The sequence below is a fragment of the Heterocephalus glaber genome, unplaced genomic scaffold, assembly GCF_053883595.1.
Source record: "Heterocephalus glaber isolate CG9 unplaced genomic scaffold, H.glaber_assembly_v1.0 deba00001666, whole genome shotgun sequence".
In the NCBI taxonomy this organism is placed as follows: domain Eukaryota; kingdom Metazoa; phylum Chordata; class Mammalia; order Rodentia; family Bathyergidae; genus Heterocephalus; species Heterocephalus glaber.
The window spans coordinates 4,135,646-4,154,431 of NW_028258406.1; the positions used below are offsets into that span (position 1 = coordinate 4,135,646).

General features: G+C 33.3%; 1 protein-coding gene across 6 annotated transcripts in view; it reads left to right on the top strand.

Annotated features, from left to right (window-relative positions):
• Window positions 1–18,786, top strand: part of Diaph3 (diaphanous related formin 3) — a 501,638-nt gene that overhangs the window by 227,408 nt on the left and 255,444 nt on the right. For all 6 annotated transcript variants that reach the window (XM_087197467.1, XM_087197470.1, XM_087197468.1 and 3 more), the window contains one exon: window positions 10,896–10,991. In XM_087197467.1, coding sequence (XP_087053593.1) covers window positions 10,896–10,991 — 96 coding nt within the window. The remainder of the gene's footprint in view (window positions 1–10,895; window positions 10,992–18,786) is intronic.

The following is an 18,786-nucleotide window of genomic DNA, read 5'->3' on the forward strand; positions in this document are numbered from 1 at the left end:
TTTACTATTAAATTGGTTTTTGTCTGAATATGCCAGATTGATCACTCAAGCCTTTATTCTCTTAGGTAAATGGTTTGAGGTTGAAGCCAAAGGCTAACTTAGATTCTTTCCAGAATTTAATTTTACTTTTATGTGCCAGCTGTCCATATGGAGCTGAAGAGGATCAGTTTTGGTGTAGGACAGTATCAGGTTTTCTTTAGAATGAAGGAACCCACAGACTCTTTAGAAAAGTAGGAGATAAAAGATGAGAGATCTCATTCTTGTGTTTGATCTTTTAAAGTAGGGGAGGGGAGAGTAAGGGAAGTGGAATGAGAACATAAGATTTGTCTTTCACTGGAAGAAAAGACATGGCGGAATAATTGATGGGCTGCCATTTTCTCAGAAATCTGAGAGCTGGCATTCAAGAAAATGGAAATGTGTTCATGTACTTGAAATACTGAATTGTCCAAGAGTTAAATTCTTTGTACAATTTGGAAGACTAATGCAAGGTGAGGGGTAGGAGAGGAAGCTTCTGTAGTGGCATTCTCTGTGCCATAATAATCTGGCAAAGCAGTGTGTGTGTGAGAGGTGTATTATGTATTGAATGACCAGTGTCTCTGTCTTTAACAGCTCTTGGGAAAGACCATTTTGTTATGGTTTGTGAATTTTTATGGTCATTTAGATTTTTGTGTCTTTGTAAAAAGCAAAATGTTGACTCATGCCTATGTACATTTTCAGATGAAGTGTTTTGAAACCAATCCTCTTTACAAAGATAATTTTTAAAAATTATGGTTATATATACATAACATGAAAATGTTACCATTTTAACTGTTTTTAATTGTACTGGTGTTCTGTGGCATTAAGTACATTCACTTTGTTTTGCAACTATCACCACCATCCCTCTCTAGAACTTTTTTGTTTTTCCAGCTTACACTCTGTGAACCTATTAAGCACTACACTCCATTTTCTCTTTGCCATCTAAATATCATTACGGTACTTAACGCATCATTTTTTCCTCACACTGTGACACAAACTCTGTTAGTCTTCCTATATAGCCTCTTTCTTCTAGTGGGGAGACATGTTGGGACACTTGGATTGAAGCTAGAAAGTGCAGTGGAAGCAAGGTCTGTGGGCGAGCCAGCTGTTTTATATAGCTTTGTAAGATCTGCATAGTACAAGATCTACCTAGAAAAAAGGTAACACAGATATACAAATATCAAAAGTCCCTAGTCTTTTTTAAGGTTTCAAGTTCAGGTGACTGTGGGGACAGAAATTAGTACAGAATAGGTAAATCTAGAAAGCAGATCCGACAAATAGTAGAGTTCCAAATGGCAATCTAGCTAATAACCAGAGTGACCCAAAACACTACCTGGAACCATCACAGAATGCACAGCAATAAAAGTTAAATAATTGAGAAATTGGAGAAATGACTTGAATTCCCAACTGAGCTATCAGAGAAATGAACATAAAATAAGAGGCACAGGATAGCTATTTACCAGAAAGTCTGGGTAACAAAGTTGCATGAAATAGAACAAATCAAAGTTCCCACCTTCCACGCACACATATATTTCAGAGACTACAGATGGAGACCAGTCTGTGGTTCTTAAGTCTCAGCAAGGTTTCAGAACTTCATTTTCTCTAATATGAAATTAAATGTTAATGTGACATTCATGTTGCATTATACACTATGATTGGGTTTTTGCACAAATAAAAGACCCTCCTTTATCCCCCCAAAATACAAGCATGCTGTCATCGAAGAGTAAGTTTATTATAAAATGTCTTAAGCCCATTTTATCATCTGGAATTCTGTGGGTATTTTGAAGTAGTAATTTTTTATATGTGATCACATTTCTTCTATCAATTTTGAGATAATACTTGGCCACTTTAATGATGCTACATGTTATGTTTCCCCACACTATAATATACTAAGGGCTGCCTGTTCACTATTTAATATTGTTACTTTTCTAGTCTCAAATTGTTTAGTACTGTGAATACACATAGTGATAATTTGACTAAGTCTTTTGGTTCTGTAGCACGCTAAATATCTTGAATTACCTGTATCTCTATTTGTATGTAATCCTTCTTTAAATTAGGAATGTACATTGAGTTCTTATTTTTTTATAATAGATTTTTTCTCCTTCATCAGTACATTCTCTTGTGTAGGTATTAGCATGTAATGCATTAACTGCCAGTCTCCTTTGTCATTTTTGTTAGCTGAGATATATTTCTACTTTCTAATATCAAAGTATGCATGGGAAAAGGTCAAACTGGTAAAAACAACATTTAGTGAAAAAATTACTTTTGATGTATTCATGCATTGTCCCATGATAGGGAAGTGGCCAACATTTATAGGGAACAAGTTCTAGAAAAATTCCATATGGTCTGGAAATGTGTAATCTATATAATACAAAGTATAGGGGTTTTTTGTTTGTTTGTTTTATAGTTGTGATAAGCTAAGAAAGATTATGTGAGAACTGGATTCAGTTTTCTTCTGGTCAAGTTTTCAACTATTGTGAATACCTTTTAGTTTTTTCCCCTTAGACTTTAGATTCATTTGATCAAATTTTATCTCATTTGTTACTAATGCACTTAACAAAAGGTTTATATGATTAATAGGATTAAGTTTCTCAGAGTTTTTTTTCCCCTAGTGCACAGTTCTTAAGTTTAAATTTATTTAATGTGTAAATTTGAAAGGTGATAATATTTTATTTGACATGGATTGTTTTTTTCTACATCTTAGATTGGGGTGTATATATATATACATATATATATGTATATATATATAAAAGAGGATGCCAAGAAATTGATTCTTTTTAGTTTGTGGTGTTAATGCTTTTGAAATGAACAACATTGCTAATTTTTGTGAGTGAGAACATCTTTGGGGATCAAGCAATTTTTATATAATATTTTGATTGCCTTGTGATTTTTTATAGGAATAGTGATAGGGAAATATTATGTGGATCACGTTTCTTGAAATCATTGTCATTTTAGGCCTCTATTTAAAGTTATATTTCTAATACCTTAATAATTGTTCTGTACGTGTAATAATGTAAACAATTCTAGATATAACCTTAATTAAGGGCTGTTCAATAGTGAAATCCTTCTCCCTATTCATACAGAAGTTGAGTTATAAAAACCTTCAAGACTATTTTGTGACATTGGCTACCAAAATAGAATGTCACACAAAAAGAAATATGCATTTATCTCCTGCACGTTTGATGATTACTATAGTTGAAATAATCTGTTCCACAAAATTTTATTTAGTGCTTCAGCCACTCTTCTTAAATATCGTATAATTCTTAGCCTTGGATTGTCAAACAGACTTCATTTTGCTAGTAAAATACCCTGATTAGTAATGGCAGTCATATATTAATATTTGAATAGAGAAACAGTCTTATCTGTTTCTCCCCTTATTATTTTCTATGTAGTTGGATACATAGCCATTTATTTCTGTGCCTGGAAATATTAAAACTGGGTTTGGCAGATCAGATATGACTAAAACAATTTATACAATTAGAGTTTTTAGTACCAAAGCATTTACTTTGATATTTTGCCAAGGGTTTATTGCCAACTTAAAAATAAATTATTCCAGTTTTTTTACATTTTTTCCCTTGTGCCTCCAAGCCACCTAAATCTTTGAAACCATATTATACCATCAAAACTACCAATAGTGTTAACTCTCCAAAATCTACTTTTCTTTCCCATGTCTTTGCCTGTTCTCAGATTCTGGCCCTGAAAACTATCATTCTTTTCACACTGTACAGCTGAATTAAGTGAACCTCACCCAGCGTTAGCCACCATTTGAAAGGTAGTGATGGATACATTCTTGACTTTCCCTTTGGAACTATGTTTTTTCCAAAGCTTTGAATCTACTCTTTGTGTTAAGTAGGCCAAACTTCTTTTCTTTCCCTCCTGACCACTCACATAAACAGTCCCTCTCCCATTGTGTATTTACCTCAAGAGAATGTTGGATCCAGTGTATACATACAGCGTGAGTTTTCTTTCCCTGTATGTAGATTGATGACTCCTTTCTTCATGCAGATTCCCTGTCTCAGAGGCTACTTGAGGCCAAGTGAGGTGGCCAGTGGCCTAATCTAAGATCTGGTCACAGCCAAGATCTTTCTCTGACCTTTGACAAGTAACTTATTTTCTCTGTCCTTAGATTCAGTCATCTGTAGTGGAGGTTGAATTGTATATTCAAGGGGTATTCTACTTCTAAAATGTATACATTTTTGATCCTCTTTATTAGTCTCATCAAATCTCAGTTGCTAAAAAGCAAGCAAGAAAAACAATAGTAAGAATGCGGATAATTCATTTCTCCATCCTGATCTTTTATTGCATCTGAAGACTTGGGACCTCACAATTTTCATGTCCTAAACAAATTATTTTTTCTTTTTCTGCAGTTGAGATGAATTTATTGGGTTCTCTTATTGCTTGCTTATTTAATCACATCTACTTCTTTTTATCCTCTCAAAGCTAATGTAATAATCTTATTAACAAAAGGTTATTATTATAAACATTAGCACATAAATTTTATAGCACTTGCATTAAATGAGTTTCAGAAGAATTTAAAATGCTTTATATTTTCAAAATATTTTGATATAAGATGCATTTAACTAAGGGGACACAAACAAAAGTTATTCAATAATCATTGGTAGCATTTACTGATTTAAAATGGTTGATTATGGAAAGAGAAAACTGTTTTTTATTACTCCTTGTTCCTCCGTGAGCTACTTACACATTTAAAATTGAATACTTGAGGTTTTCTTTAATGATGGAATAATATATGATAAAGGTTATATGGAATCTTAGTCCTTAAAAAAATCACATTTTAAATCAATCTGATTAAAACAATAGAAGATGAACTGGAATAAGAAGTTCTATGAAACTATAATTTTTAATGGAAAATTTAGTATGAAAGAAGATTTTGAAAGGAGATTCTTTATGTAATTTTGCTGCTATTTTTGAAACTTTGAAAACAGTAAAAAGAATAAAGTGAAAATGTAATTAAAAAAGACTTTTTCAGTTCATGGCTCTTGGCAACATAGAGAGTTTTGTCATCTTTGACTTGATTCTGACATAAAACCCTTATAAAATGCAGCGTGTACTGTGTTAGTGATCGGAACCAGTTTTGAACAGTATTTATCTTCCCTTGGAAAAATGGAGCCTTACACAGCATCACTAGGAAGTAAGATTAAACACAAACCTATAATGGCAAAATAGCTACATCACAAGTATAGATGGCACTAATAATTTGACTTTATAATTCAGAGTTTCATGTTACACGTGAGAAAATTTAGTCCTGAAGTGAAAGTGTATTTTGTACTGGCTTTACAAGAGGAACTCCACCAGTGAATGAATGGGATTGAGTCTGAAGTTTGCTTTACTGTTGATTGCAGAGTTGTGCTTATGCACTCCTAATTCTCTTTCTGATTTCTCCATCACTGTGCAGGGAGGATATTGTGAAGTTAATTATCGTCTCATTTTACACTCATAACTTCTCTTAGAGTGTAGTGTTCTTGTCTCATAGATGAAAAATCTAAGCTATAAGTTCTGTGCCTCACATGTGTTGGGCCAGGGATGCAGAACCTGGTGTCAAAATTTCAATCCCACAATCCCTGCAGGGTCTCAGAATGTTAGTATTTCCCACAGATATCACCAGCATGGAAAACTGAATTATATTTTCTATAAAAACTTTTGTTCCACTAAATGTCCTTTATTCTTATCCCTTTTAATAATCCTTTTTATTGTTGCTGTATTAATATGCTTGCCACTGCTATAGAAAAATAATGGAATCTTCATAATTTATAAAGAGGTCTTTTTAGCTCAAAGTTTTGCAGATTCAAGAGCATATTTGCAGCATCTGCCCAACTCTAATAAAGGCCATATAGTGCATAGCGTCATGAAGAGATTGAGTGTGAGGATATCACGTGGCAAAACAAGAAGCCAAAGAGAGATCAGTTTTGGGAGGGGCCAGTTTTAATCTTTTACAATAATCCTCTCATAAGAACTGCCCAGTGCTTCGTAAGTACTACCCTAATTTCTTCTAGGGGAATACCCCCAATCATTTTACTATGCCTCCCAGGCCCACCTCCTAATGGTCCCACCACCTCTCAACATCACCAGACTTCCAACGTGGGAACCATACACAAACCCCAGGAGTTGGCATTTTTAGATGCTGCTTTATCAGTAGCTTACATAAGCATTTTTCCTGATTTGCAGCAGCTCATTATATGGCTTCCTTTTTTTAAACTTTTCATTTCTCGATGTAAAAGATTTTTTAAGATAAACCTGTTTAGATAAATAGGCTTATTGTTTGGTATCATATCAATGTAAGCATATTTCAACCTTTTTTAAAATTTCTGTGGTTTTGCTTTTACAAAACTGTTTCTATCTACCACCTTGTCCACATTCTCACTGTTTAGATTACATCTTTGTACAGTAGTAGAGAAGGTGGGAGAAATTTATTGCATTGGGAATATGCTAACATAGTAAATTTAGAAAGAATCTAACTTGTCATTTTGAGAAATAACAGAATTTTTAAAAACTGCTCCAGTCTCTGTTTCGAAGTTGAAATGGTCAAGGTTGCTTGTAGACTATTTTTTATTGTGACACCTAAAGATTTTTTAACTAGAGAAAAAGAATATTGGACTCAAAATTTGTTGATTGCCATTCTTCTATCAGATCTGTGGTTTAAAATTACTTACTCTAAGCATTGTTTTTCTTGTGGAGGTGGTGGTGTGGGGATAGTGATGATGTTGACGGCGGTATTAGGATCACGATCATGAGATTTATTTAAGAAACTGAAACTAAGTGTTCAGTTTAGGGCCTATTAGGTATTCAGGAAAACACAACAAGACAAAAGGTTTAAGTACTGAGAAGATGGAAATAAATATGTTATCACTTGGTTCCTAGAAAACCTATGACAAGTCAGTGGAACAACTATTAGAACTAACACCTATATTTTCATTTCAAATTCCTTTTCTCTACATCTGTCTGCTTTCTCTTGTACATTACTATGTGGATATAGAGAAGCCCCTTAAACTAAATGTACTTAAAATGGACTAGTTCAAACCTATTCCTCATTAAGTTAAATGAAGAGCACTAGCATCATCTACCTGATTACATGAGCCTGAGTTTCCTCCTCTGTAGATACGAATGTATATGTGAAAATGTGACAATATGTTCATCTATGCAGATTGTATTCAGTGAGCACCTGGTACATTCTAGACCTTCTTCTTGGTACAAAGGGGATAGTGGTAAAATGCTTCTGCCTCTTAAGTCTCTTCCTTCCTTCCTTCCTCCCTCCCTCCCTCCCTCCCTTCATTCCTTTCTTTTCTTTTCTTTTCTTTTCTTTCTCTCTCTCTCTCTCTTTCTCTCTCTCTCCTTCCTTCCTTCCTTCCTTCCTTCCTTCCTTCCTTCCTTCCTTCCTTCCTTCCTTCCTTCCTTCCTTCCTTCCTTCCTTGTTCTTGCCAGGCAGGGGTGGTGCCACTGAGCTAAATCCCTGTCTCTCTCAGTGTCTTATTTTCTAGTGTGAGAGTAGAGATGAGATCATATTTATGATACATGAGGGCCGGGGATTTAGCTCAGTGGTGCCACCACCTGCCTCGCAAGTGCAAGGTCCTGAGTTCAATCCCCGGTACCAAGGAAACCTCAACAACTTATTTATGATACATAAAGAGTAAATGCTTTAGATGAAGACAGAAGCAGAGCAGTGGTAATAGGGAGCACTGGATGAGGGCTCTGCTTTCTATATAAGGCAGTAAGAGAAGACATTGCCAGGAAGTTTTAACAAGATTCTTCTGCTGCATTGTGGTAAAGAGAAGAAGTTAGCAATGCCCAGAAGTGGGGAGACTAGCTGGGAAGCAGTTGGGATCTGGCAGAAAAGATCCCAACATGAGGAGTAATAGTAACCACAAAGATGGTGAGATTTCATTATTTTAGTGAATACCCAGGTGGAGAGGATGTGTGACTGAAGGAAACAGAAAATTTCAAGCTTTTTGACTTGAGCAATTGCATTAAAGAATATTCTTATTTTTCTGAGATGGGGAAAACTGTTAGAAGAGCAGATGTGGAGGTGTGTATGTGTATGTTGAATGCTCGGTTTCAGTCAGTCTAATGGAGGCATCTGTTAGATAGCCAAGTAGATTTATCAAATGTAAGCAGTTGGATATTCAGGTCTGGAACACATAAGACAGATATGGTTTGGACCAATAATTAGTCCAGTTTCCATGATAGAGTCTGCTTTTGGAGCTCATCTGTTCTCTCTGTTCCTGTTGCTCTTGGAGAGGGTACCATTTACTCCCATTTGGATTATATAGTTTCTTCTGTCTTGCCTTTGTCTTTATTTTTGCCACCCTTTCCAGTCACCTTCAGTAGCCTGAATTTTTTCTAAAATGTAATTTTCTTATCAGCTCTCATAAAGTGTTAAAATCTTCGGTGTCTCCTCAGTACTGTGACAATGAAATTCAGACTTCCTTCTTTTTTTTCCCCCTTCTTCTGATTTAAAGGGTCCTGGATTGTGAGGTGCCTGATTTATTTCTGGTGCTATTTATTTCTATTCCGTATTCTTTGTTCTTACTATCCCACATGGCTCTGTGTCCTCCAAATTCTCACACCTATACACCTTCAAACATTGTCCTTCCATTATCACTATATTCTCCTGCTGCTCTTGATTCTCACCTGGGTAATTTCTTTTCACTTTCAAGCTTTTGTTTAGATGATGATTTACTCCATAAGGACTGTCTCTGAGAAGTACAGATTAGAGTGCTTTTCTTCTCTTGTGGTTCTTACCAAGACATGGCCAATATATAAAGGGTGAACAAAATTTATGATGAATGTTTGATTTTTTAAAAAAATTACAGTAGAAGACCTATTGCCATCAATTCCTTTGAAAATACTTCCTCTCACTTTGAATATGCTTATCTCATCATTCTTGCCACTTTCTGAAGCAGTTCTGGCAATCCTCTTTTGCAAGTCTTTATAAGGTTTGGTAAAAAATATGGTGAACGCAGCTATCCAGTGCCATTTAATGGAAAGGCAGGCTCAAAAAAACATTGCAGTGTGTCCTCATCTACCTTATTCACCAGATCTGGCTCTTTGGAATCTTCTCCAGAGTCAAACCATGAAAAGTAAATGTTTCAAATCAAGTCAAGACATCAAAGAAGCCATGATGGTGCCACTAAAGAGAACTTCCAGTGGAAAGAATGATAGAATGAAAGTTTGAAGTGAGGACAAGCATTTTGAGGGAGATAAATGGCAAAACTTTTCTTATTTTTAAATTTAAATATTCACTGTATTTTTGATCATAGCTCATTACCTATGTGTTATAATTGCCATTTGTTTTGTAGTAATCTCTATTGGACCTTAAATTCTGTGAGCCTAGGGATATCTGCATTTTTTTCTGTACATTGTTTAATACAGTAACTTTTACTTTTCTTAAATATCCTATGAAAATGAAAGAATAAAAAAGTAAAGTAACTGATTATATAAATTACAATTTATATAAATTATATATAAATTTACTGGAAATTTTACACAATAACTAGGAGTGTAATTTAGACATCCCTATGTTACCTGACTCTATATAGGTTGCATGTGAAGAATGCTTTATTAAGTTGAATGATTATACATATATGCCACATGATTAGGACGTTTGAAAATGGTCAAGATGTTCAGTCTCCCAGGATTTACTTATGAATTCCTTGCAATTTGAATAGTATTCAAATGGAATTTATTTTGGAACTTTTTAATTACTCGATAACTGATGTGAGAAAATAAGTGAGAAAAGCAATAGAAACTTGAAAAGGATGAAAAATAATTTGAATAGCCTATCAAAAACATGTAAGTCTATAGTACTTAAGCCAGAGTGGTAAGTAGCATAAGAGTAGCACACAATAGAATTAGAAGCTCAGAAAACAGAGAGCTAATATAAGTTATTTAAAACCTGCGAGAATGATGATTGATTATACATGAAATGACACAAAATTAGCTAATAAATATTTTTAGAAATTGAAAATTTGACCCTTAACTCAAATTATGCACCAAAACCTATAATTGTAATATGCTTCTTTTTGATATAAAATAATGCAATTATATCACCTTATGCATATAAAGATCTTGCAGTGAGTTTTCCATTCTGTATGCTTTCCTGATTATTTTTCCTCAACATTAGTGATTCATTTGTGTATATCTACCTAGACATTTCCCCCCTCCCAGCTTGATGTCATAAAAAATCCTAATTTTATAGATGACTGATGTTGAAAAGGGTTGTTCAAGAACACAAGACAGAGGAAAGATGACAGGACCGCCTTACTGGTTGTGGCTGTAAGCTTGATTGTCATCTACTCTACTGCAAACACAGTTTGTATGTTGTTGTTTAAGTAAATTTGTTGTTTTTTTAGCCTGCTGAGTTAAATTGAGCTGAGTATCAATACTTGACTATTTTTCAACAATTTGAAAAAATTGTAATTCTTCAAATTTTGTAGGAGATATATTTTTAAATAAATATGGTATATTAAACATAAAAGAGCTTTGTTTGTGTAGTGCTCTCAGGGCTAACTTACTAACCCATTCTAAGTGTAAGTATATTGTTATAATTGTGTCCTGTACATTCCTCAAGTGAACTAACTATTCATATACTATACTTGATAACATTCATTTCTATAGTGTACACTAGTTTTATTTTTGTGGTTTCTGTTAAACGTTCACATTTTTACTATTTTTTTTTTATAATTTAGGAGCTACAAATATCTGATACAGTTTGAGTCTTGGAATCCATTTTACTGTTTTTATAACTGTGTGGTTTAGAAGACTTAGATTTTTTTTTCATCGTTGGTGATAGAAAGTTCGCTTTTTGTCCTTTTGCACATAAATGCCTTATTGTCCATAGCATCAATCTATCTTTGGTTTTCCAGAGAGAAGAGATGAGGAAGATTTTGAAGAGAAGAAAGTTATTAAGAAAAAAATTAAAGAACTTAAGTTTCTGGATTCTAAGATTGCCCAGAACCTTTGTAAGTATCATATTTCAGTGGTATTAAATTATCAAAACACATGTAGATGGTTTAAATTATTTCATTTTATAACTTGTTTTTCATTTTATGGTTATTTTAATTTTATTGTTATTTGCATAATAAATTCAAATAAAATTCATCTTTATGCAAATTGTAAGATTAAGTTCTTCAAAAGATTAATGCATATTATAAAATAAGAACAGGATTTATTTTGAATTTCTACCTTCCATCACTGAAATGAGAATTATATCTTAAAGTATCAGTTTTAACCATAAAAATAAAGACAAGGAACTTAGGTAATGACATCATATTTTGAAAAAAAAAAGTATTACTCCTTTTATGCCTCTGAATCTCTATTATTTGTGATATTTTATCTCACAAAAAGGAAGTTAGAATATTAATGGAAATAGAGATGATGAGTAAAATAAATGCCATTATCCCATCTTAGCATTTCAAAGCTGTTCCTCAAAAGTACTAACTGGAAATATTTTAGATTTAATTACTGTTTCAGGAGCTGAATAGTGTTGAATTGTCTTCCTGACTGAATTACTGTGAGAGAAGTAGGCAAATAATTTTGCTCCTCTGTCATTTCTAACTGCATCTTAAATGCATCAAAGATAGTTCTGCATGGAGCTGAGATAATATGACATATACACACATTCCTTTCTGATAGTGCAAGAGGGATATAATGTGGAGAATGTAGAGGTAGGAAGAGAGTTAACATAGCTTTTAGTCTGCCTCTCAATTATTAACATGCCTCAAGTGAGCTTTTAGCAAGGATTGGAACAAAATTGTTCTCCAGTGAAAGAATAAAAATTCATGCTACTGATCAAAAAGTTTTATTAAAGACAATATGTGCAAAAGATAGAGTTGACATTCTTTTTTGTAAAAGTTTTGGAAATGACTGTGCTTTATCTTTACTATGACAGAGGATCTTCACTTTCTACAATGTGGGCCTGCTAAGGCCCTCAGGGGCAGTGTGGAGGTGTTAATATTATTGGCCAATATTTAGTTCTTCTTTTCTGAGCTCAGAATGATCATTCACACATGGGTGCTTCTTTTGAGTTAGGTATCACCATGCCACGTGCTTGGGCCAAGGAAACTGTATGCAAAGATGACATCACTTTTGCCTGGGAGAACTTAATGGGGCAGGGGTAAAAACATCAGAAATCTCTGTTGGCATCCAGGATCACAGTCAGAATGGTGTCTGTCATCTTGATACGATGATCATAATCAACACAGCTCTGTCCTTCTGGTGGGTGATGGACATGTACTCTGAATTAGATACAATTTTTTCTGTGTGTGATAATTTAATCCACTGAAATGTAGTTGTTACATTATTTAGTTCAGAGAGTTCTCTCCTACTCTCCTGCAAAAGACATTGTCTCAGTTCAGAGCACTGCATTATTAACTTAGACAAGGTAAGAAATTTCTATACTTGGTGATCTAAAAGAGGTGATTTTGTTTAGAAAAATATCTATGACTGCACACAAGTTACTAGTCTTGAATCTAACCAACCTTTTATGGTTGCTGAAGAAATATCTTTTTGAATACATTACTTTCTGAATTGGTCAATCATGATAATTTTGCTTAAATAGCCACCTCAAAAAGAATAATAACTGGTGGATGGGGTTATTCATATGTTGTAGAGCATATGCTAAATAAGATGTGTTACATAATTGATAGCATGTGCTAATAATTTCTGATTAACTTTATGTGCTAGTTCTATGTTGATTTATGTTTTACGATAAACCTATCAGATAAGTATTAGCATTGACCTTCTAGGTTGAGAATATGGTGGCTTTCGTATTAAAGGGATTTGAATAAGGTAGAAATATTAAGTGTAGTGGATATCTTTTCCTATTTATATATTACAAAATCACATTATTATCATAGAAAAGAATCCTGTTTATGTTGTTTGCTTTAGCTAGAGGATCCATATCCCATTTATTTAGTTGAGAAGCATGTTTTAATGTATAAGATAAAAAGATCCAGAATTTATAATCTGTCATATGATGTTGTCCATTTCAGAATTAGTCTTACCCTCTCAGGTTGTAGCAAGTGTTGTGATTGAAGCTTTCTGAAGCTGCAGAAGCCTGTAATATTTACTGTAGTTATAGTTGGATTCACAGCTGGTTTTTGTCTGTAAAATTTAGAGTCTTGAGATACTATATTCTGAGGAGAGTCATGTTTAGTGACAACTGTTTTTCAATGAGATAATTTCGAGTAAAGCTCGAAATACACTAGAATGGAGAGATTCGCTTGTAAAGCTTATTGAAGAGAAAAATAAGTCTGTACTATATAATCTCTTTGAATTCTCAACTTAAATATTCTGTAGCATTTTGAGAATTTCTGTAGATTTTAAAATCTAAAACTCTCGTTTGTTTCCCTATTTGAAGACTATGCAGGGGGTTCTATATTTTGAGTTCATAAAGGTTTTGGCAAAGATAATCCCTGGATCAAGAGCAGTCCCAGAACCTTTTCGGATTCCTATGGATTTCCACATTTCTTTTTGCATGGGTATTAGAGCTCTAAAGGAAGAAGCCCTGGGCTCTACAAATTAATGTAAATGTTTTACTTTAAACATTTATAAATTACCACACACAATACAATCATGACTGATTTCAAGATCTGGATGCTCTATATTCTTATCAAATCCAAAGCTTCATACTGGAATCTGTATAATCATATTTTGAAGGATAAGATGTGTGTTGGTAAAAATATTTATTTTTATAGGCTTTTTGGAGGCTTTAACTGAGTATCTCTTATATTAAGTATTTTAAAAAGTCTGTACTTAACTTTCAAATTATCTCCTAGGCAATAGGTCATTTTCAACTCTTCTGTAATTTTCTCCCCCTATGATTAGTACAGTAAATGCTTTCCAAAAGACAATTTATTCATAAACTATTAAAACCACAGTTTGACGTAAGTGCGTGTTTTTATAGAGTATGCTAATTTAAATATAGGTGACTGTTTGAAAGTAGAAACAAATGACAAATATAGAAGAAAATATTAGATGTAATAAAAAATATGCAGAATGTTTAAATAAAAATTTATAAAAGTATTACAGTAAAAAAACACATTGCCTATTAAGTTCCCACAAAATATTCCCTCACACTTTGCCCTGGTTTTTCACCAAATCTGCCACCTTGCAACTTCTGGGTCTCCACCAAAGTTGAAGTAACCATGAAAGGTTAAAGTTTGAAGTTAATTGAAGACATTCAGGTAGTCACAGCAGAGCAATGTAAGACACACAGAAAGAGACTTTGAGACATGCTTCAGAAGGTGGCAAGAACAACAATAAAAATGTGTTCAAAGTAAGGGGAACTATTTTGAGGGGAATTAATGGCATTGTATCTTTTACTTCAATATTTTTAAAAATCTTCCTAAATACCGTATTGTTTCTCTGGTGTGAGAAACCAAAAATGGAAATAAGGATTGAAATGTATAATGGATGTTGGGAAATGAGAAGAAAGTGTTCAAATAGGAAGGGGAACAAGGGAGGAGGGAGAAAGAAAGGAGGGAAGGGACAAGAAAAAAAGTGAAAATACAAGGAAAAAATGGAAAAAACTTTTGTACGTAGGGAGGGGAGAGGGCTTAAGGGAGGAAAGGAATGAAATAAGATTTATTAAAAAAATAAAAGAACATCTAATAAAAAAAAAATCTGCCTAATATGTGTGCGAGGCCGGGGGCACCCAGTACTGGGGATGGAACTCAGGGGCTTGCTCTTGCCAAGCAGGCGTGGTGCCACTGAGCTACATCCCTGGCCCATTACCTAATGTGTTGATCACACCTTGTAAAAGAATGTTATTTCTATCTACAAACTAAATAGTTCTATTAACATTTTTTCTGTTTTCAGGTGTTACTATTATATGTTATTTATGTAGATTTATCTTCTTTATTTAGATACATAATTGTGTAGTTTTTTAAATGAGAAGTTGATGAGTCTCCGATGAATGACACTCTGGCTTCTAGTACCAGTTGCAAGGCTAGGGGTTCCAAGACCACACTCAGGCTTGATGGTTAATTCAGAGGACTTGCAGTGCTAAGTGAAGCTGTTTCACTTATGGTTATGATTTGTTTCTGCATTATGGTAGATTCAAATCAGTTGGGAATGGTGCATAGGCTGAATCCAGGAGGACTCTAAGCATGACATTTCCAGTTTCCTTCTAGTTGACTTGTGAGCAGATCTAACTTTTCCCTACACAGATGTATGATGATGCTGATGGCCTATGGCCCACCAAGGAGGCTTGGCATTCACAGTGACCACTGGGCCTTGGTTCTGGTTGAACCTCCATACAGCTGGCTTTAGTTTCCAGCCCATGGGAGTTAGAGCTGATATTGTGACCTCACAGCTGTGTGTCAGCCCTCACTATCTAGGATGGCCTAGTATCTCCAGATAACAAAGATGGTCTTATCAGGCAAGCTGTTTAAGGATTTAGAGCAGCTCTGGGGGCAAAGGCCAGACCTCACTGGGGCAAGTCATTCTGTCACAGTGTCACATTTTTAAAATGCATTTTCTTCCCATATTATTTATGTAAAATTATCTCATTTACATTATATTATCACACATGAGAGATTTATAAAATGCATGATGCAATTTAATAATAAATCAAATGCCTATAGCTACAGAAAATTTTACCTTTACTTTAGGGGGTTATAACCCTCTTTAATTTTATCCTTCTCTGTATAAGAAGTAACCTTATCCCGAATCTTTGATTAAACATTAGCTTTTTAAAAAAATAAAATAATGTTACCAATAGTGTACATGTTTGCAAGCAATAAGTTTGATATTGACTGGTTTTAAATTTTACATGAATAAAATCAGATTATGTCAATACATTTAGCTATAGTCTATTCATTTTCATTGTGGTAGAAGATTACATTTTTTTTGAAAGTCACATTTCATTAAGTGCTTGGTTGATATTTGGACAATCTTCTTGCTGAATCTGATCCACTGCCTGTTTTATAAACAAAATTTTGTAGGAGTATTGTCAGGACATTTGCTTATGTATTATCCATGTCTGCTTTTGTTCTAGAGTAGCTATGACAGAGGTTATATAGATAGCTATGTGTCAAACCCTACTTTGAGTGTGGATTGTACGTTTGTACTAATTATTACTCTTTCTCCAACAATGCTTGAGTGTTTCCATTTTACAAACCCATCAATCCTTGGTATTTTACAAAGTTCTATTTTATTTTTGCAATTTATCATGTTTGGCATTTGCTGAACCTCCTTAAATTTTCAACATTTCCTTTTCAAACATGCTTCATTCTTTGTGATTTAGTCTTTGGTCTATTGGGCTTAAGATATCCTTACTCATCATGTTAGCCCAGTGTTTTTCCATCTTTCTTTCTCTGATATATATTGGATAAATTTGCCTTGCATGTCTCCAGTCTTTAATGCCTAATACATATGTTAATTTTTTACTTTCAGTATTCTTAAAATTTGTAAAAGTTCTACTTGTTTCTTCAAATCATCTTACTTCTTTTAATAAGTCTTGGGTTTTCTCAGTCCTGACATTTCAAGCTTTCTTTCATTTCTCTAAATAATTATTTTATTTTCTCATATGATCATTGCTTTTTCTCTTTCAAAAAAAGCTCAGAAATATCCTTTTTGGATATTTGGGTAGTTCTGGAATGTCTCTATACTGCCTGAAGTATACAAGTATATCTTCCTTCATGTAATTCCTATATGATGTTTCAGAGTAATTCTATTTTGATTTTTTCTTTAATATTCTGAACTTTTTGTATTTTATTTTATTCATAGACTTTGTTTCTCAAATAGAATTTATTTTTGCTCAAAAATACTAATAATTCAGGGATTGATATTAATCTCAGTACATTTATAGTTTAGATATGTCTTAATATTTCACCTTCTAAATCTTCTTTTCCATAAGGCTTACCATATATTTTTTGCCATTTTCATTTCTCATTCTTTTGATTGATTTTACATGTATTTTGCTTATTTTCCTATTAGACCTCCTGGTATTCTAATTATTTGAGATGCTTTTTATATTTGAAAGAAAAGTAATACTACAAATTTTAAGGCAGATCTTTTCTCTTCATCTTGCTTGCTTGTTTTGAGTGCGTTTGTATTTCTTTTGTAATGTCAGATATAAATTTTTTCATGGTTTGCATTGGTTTTTATGTTTGAATTCTCTAACCTGAGATGAGCCTATGTACACTGTTAAATTTTTCTTATTTTTGTCATTAACGTTTATATTTATTCATCATCTGCAACTTCCTTTGTACATGATGTGAAGTTACATTTTATTCATTCACTGTCAGTTACTCATTTATTATCCCTTTAACATTATACAGTTATTATTTTTTTTTGCTTGCTAGAGAATTCTATTGCTGAACTATCTTTTTTATTTCCATAAGTATCTGTTACTAGATCTTCTAGATCCTTTATTCCGTCTTTGGCTATGAAGGACTATAGGCATCCGCATTTCTAGCATAGGTAGCACATATTCATGACTCCTTGTGCTCAGTAATGTGTGAGGGAAGCTGGTGATAAGAACATAGAACTTAATAGGAAGAAAAGGAGCAAAGGGGAAGGGGAAGTGGGAGAGGTAGGGGAAAGGAAAGAAGGGAATGGAATTAATATGAGAAAATGAAAAAAATGGAAGTATTTGTAAGTAGGGAGGGATGGAGGGGTTGAAGGGAGGGGAGGGGAAGGGAGAAAAATAAGAACCAAGAGAGATTTTGTAAAGGTGCAAATTTCCAAAGATGAATGTCATTATATTGTATACCTAAAATATAGCGATAAAATAATATTTTTTAAAAAAGTGCTGAAAATGGTAAAAAAAAAACAACCCATAGAACTTGCCCTTTGTTCTTCATCTGTAGGTGATAATGTCCTCAAGTCTAAGAAATACAGTACAAGAATGAAGTAGATCATGTTTTCTGAGTTTTATGAAAAAATGATGTCTTTACCTACAGATAAGATGATGTAATTACCTACAGACCAGATGATATAGAAGTTCAGTAAATTAAAAAAAATTAATGTGTTATTGGTAGCAAGTTCTGAGTATGGTCAAGAAATGATGTAGTTTAAGCATGAAAATGTAATACTAGAATAAACACTAAACTGGCAAAAGAATTATATATAATACTGTGAAAATACCCCAAAAGCTCTTGAGAGTATCATTATAATACCACATATCTAAATATGAAGAAAATTATAAATAATGCTGGCAATTCTTAGTAATATTAGTATTTCCCTTTGGAAATTTTATCATGAAAATTTGTTTCCTAAAATGGGATTTTTAAGATTTTAGTTACATGCAAATGCTATTTCTGTTGCATGTTGTCTACGGTATTTCAGAATAATAAAGTACTGTTGTTACTTGTAACAGTGTTAATGTACTATTTAGCACTTCTCTGAAATGTTTTTTCTAACCTATTTAGTAGTGCTGGAAGATATTGTGCAAGCCTGTAACACGTATGTTTAGAAATATTACATGCACATACTGGAGTTTTATTTTTCATTACAATGTGATGTTTTTTAACATTTCTTTAAAAATCACATGAAAATTGGCATCATTCCTGTGATAGACAAATAATTATGCATTTAGAAATCGACTTTGGTACCTGCCTAATAATAGAGGATTGTGGTATTAGAAGTGGAAAAAAATATAAAATGTGTGAAGGAACGTTTCCCCTTAATAATTACATTAAATCTATAAATTTTCTTGTATGAATTCATTTTTGATTTTATAAATAAAGCTACATCTAAAATTCCTTTGTTACTTTATTCTTTATGAACCATTTCTCCCCCTCCCTTTCT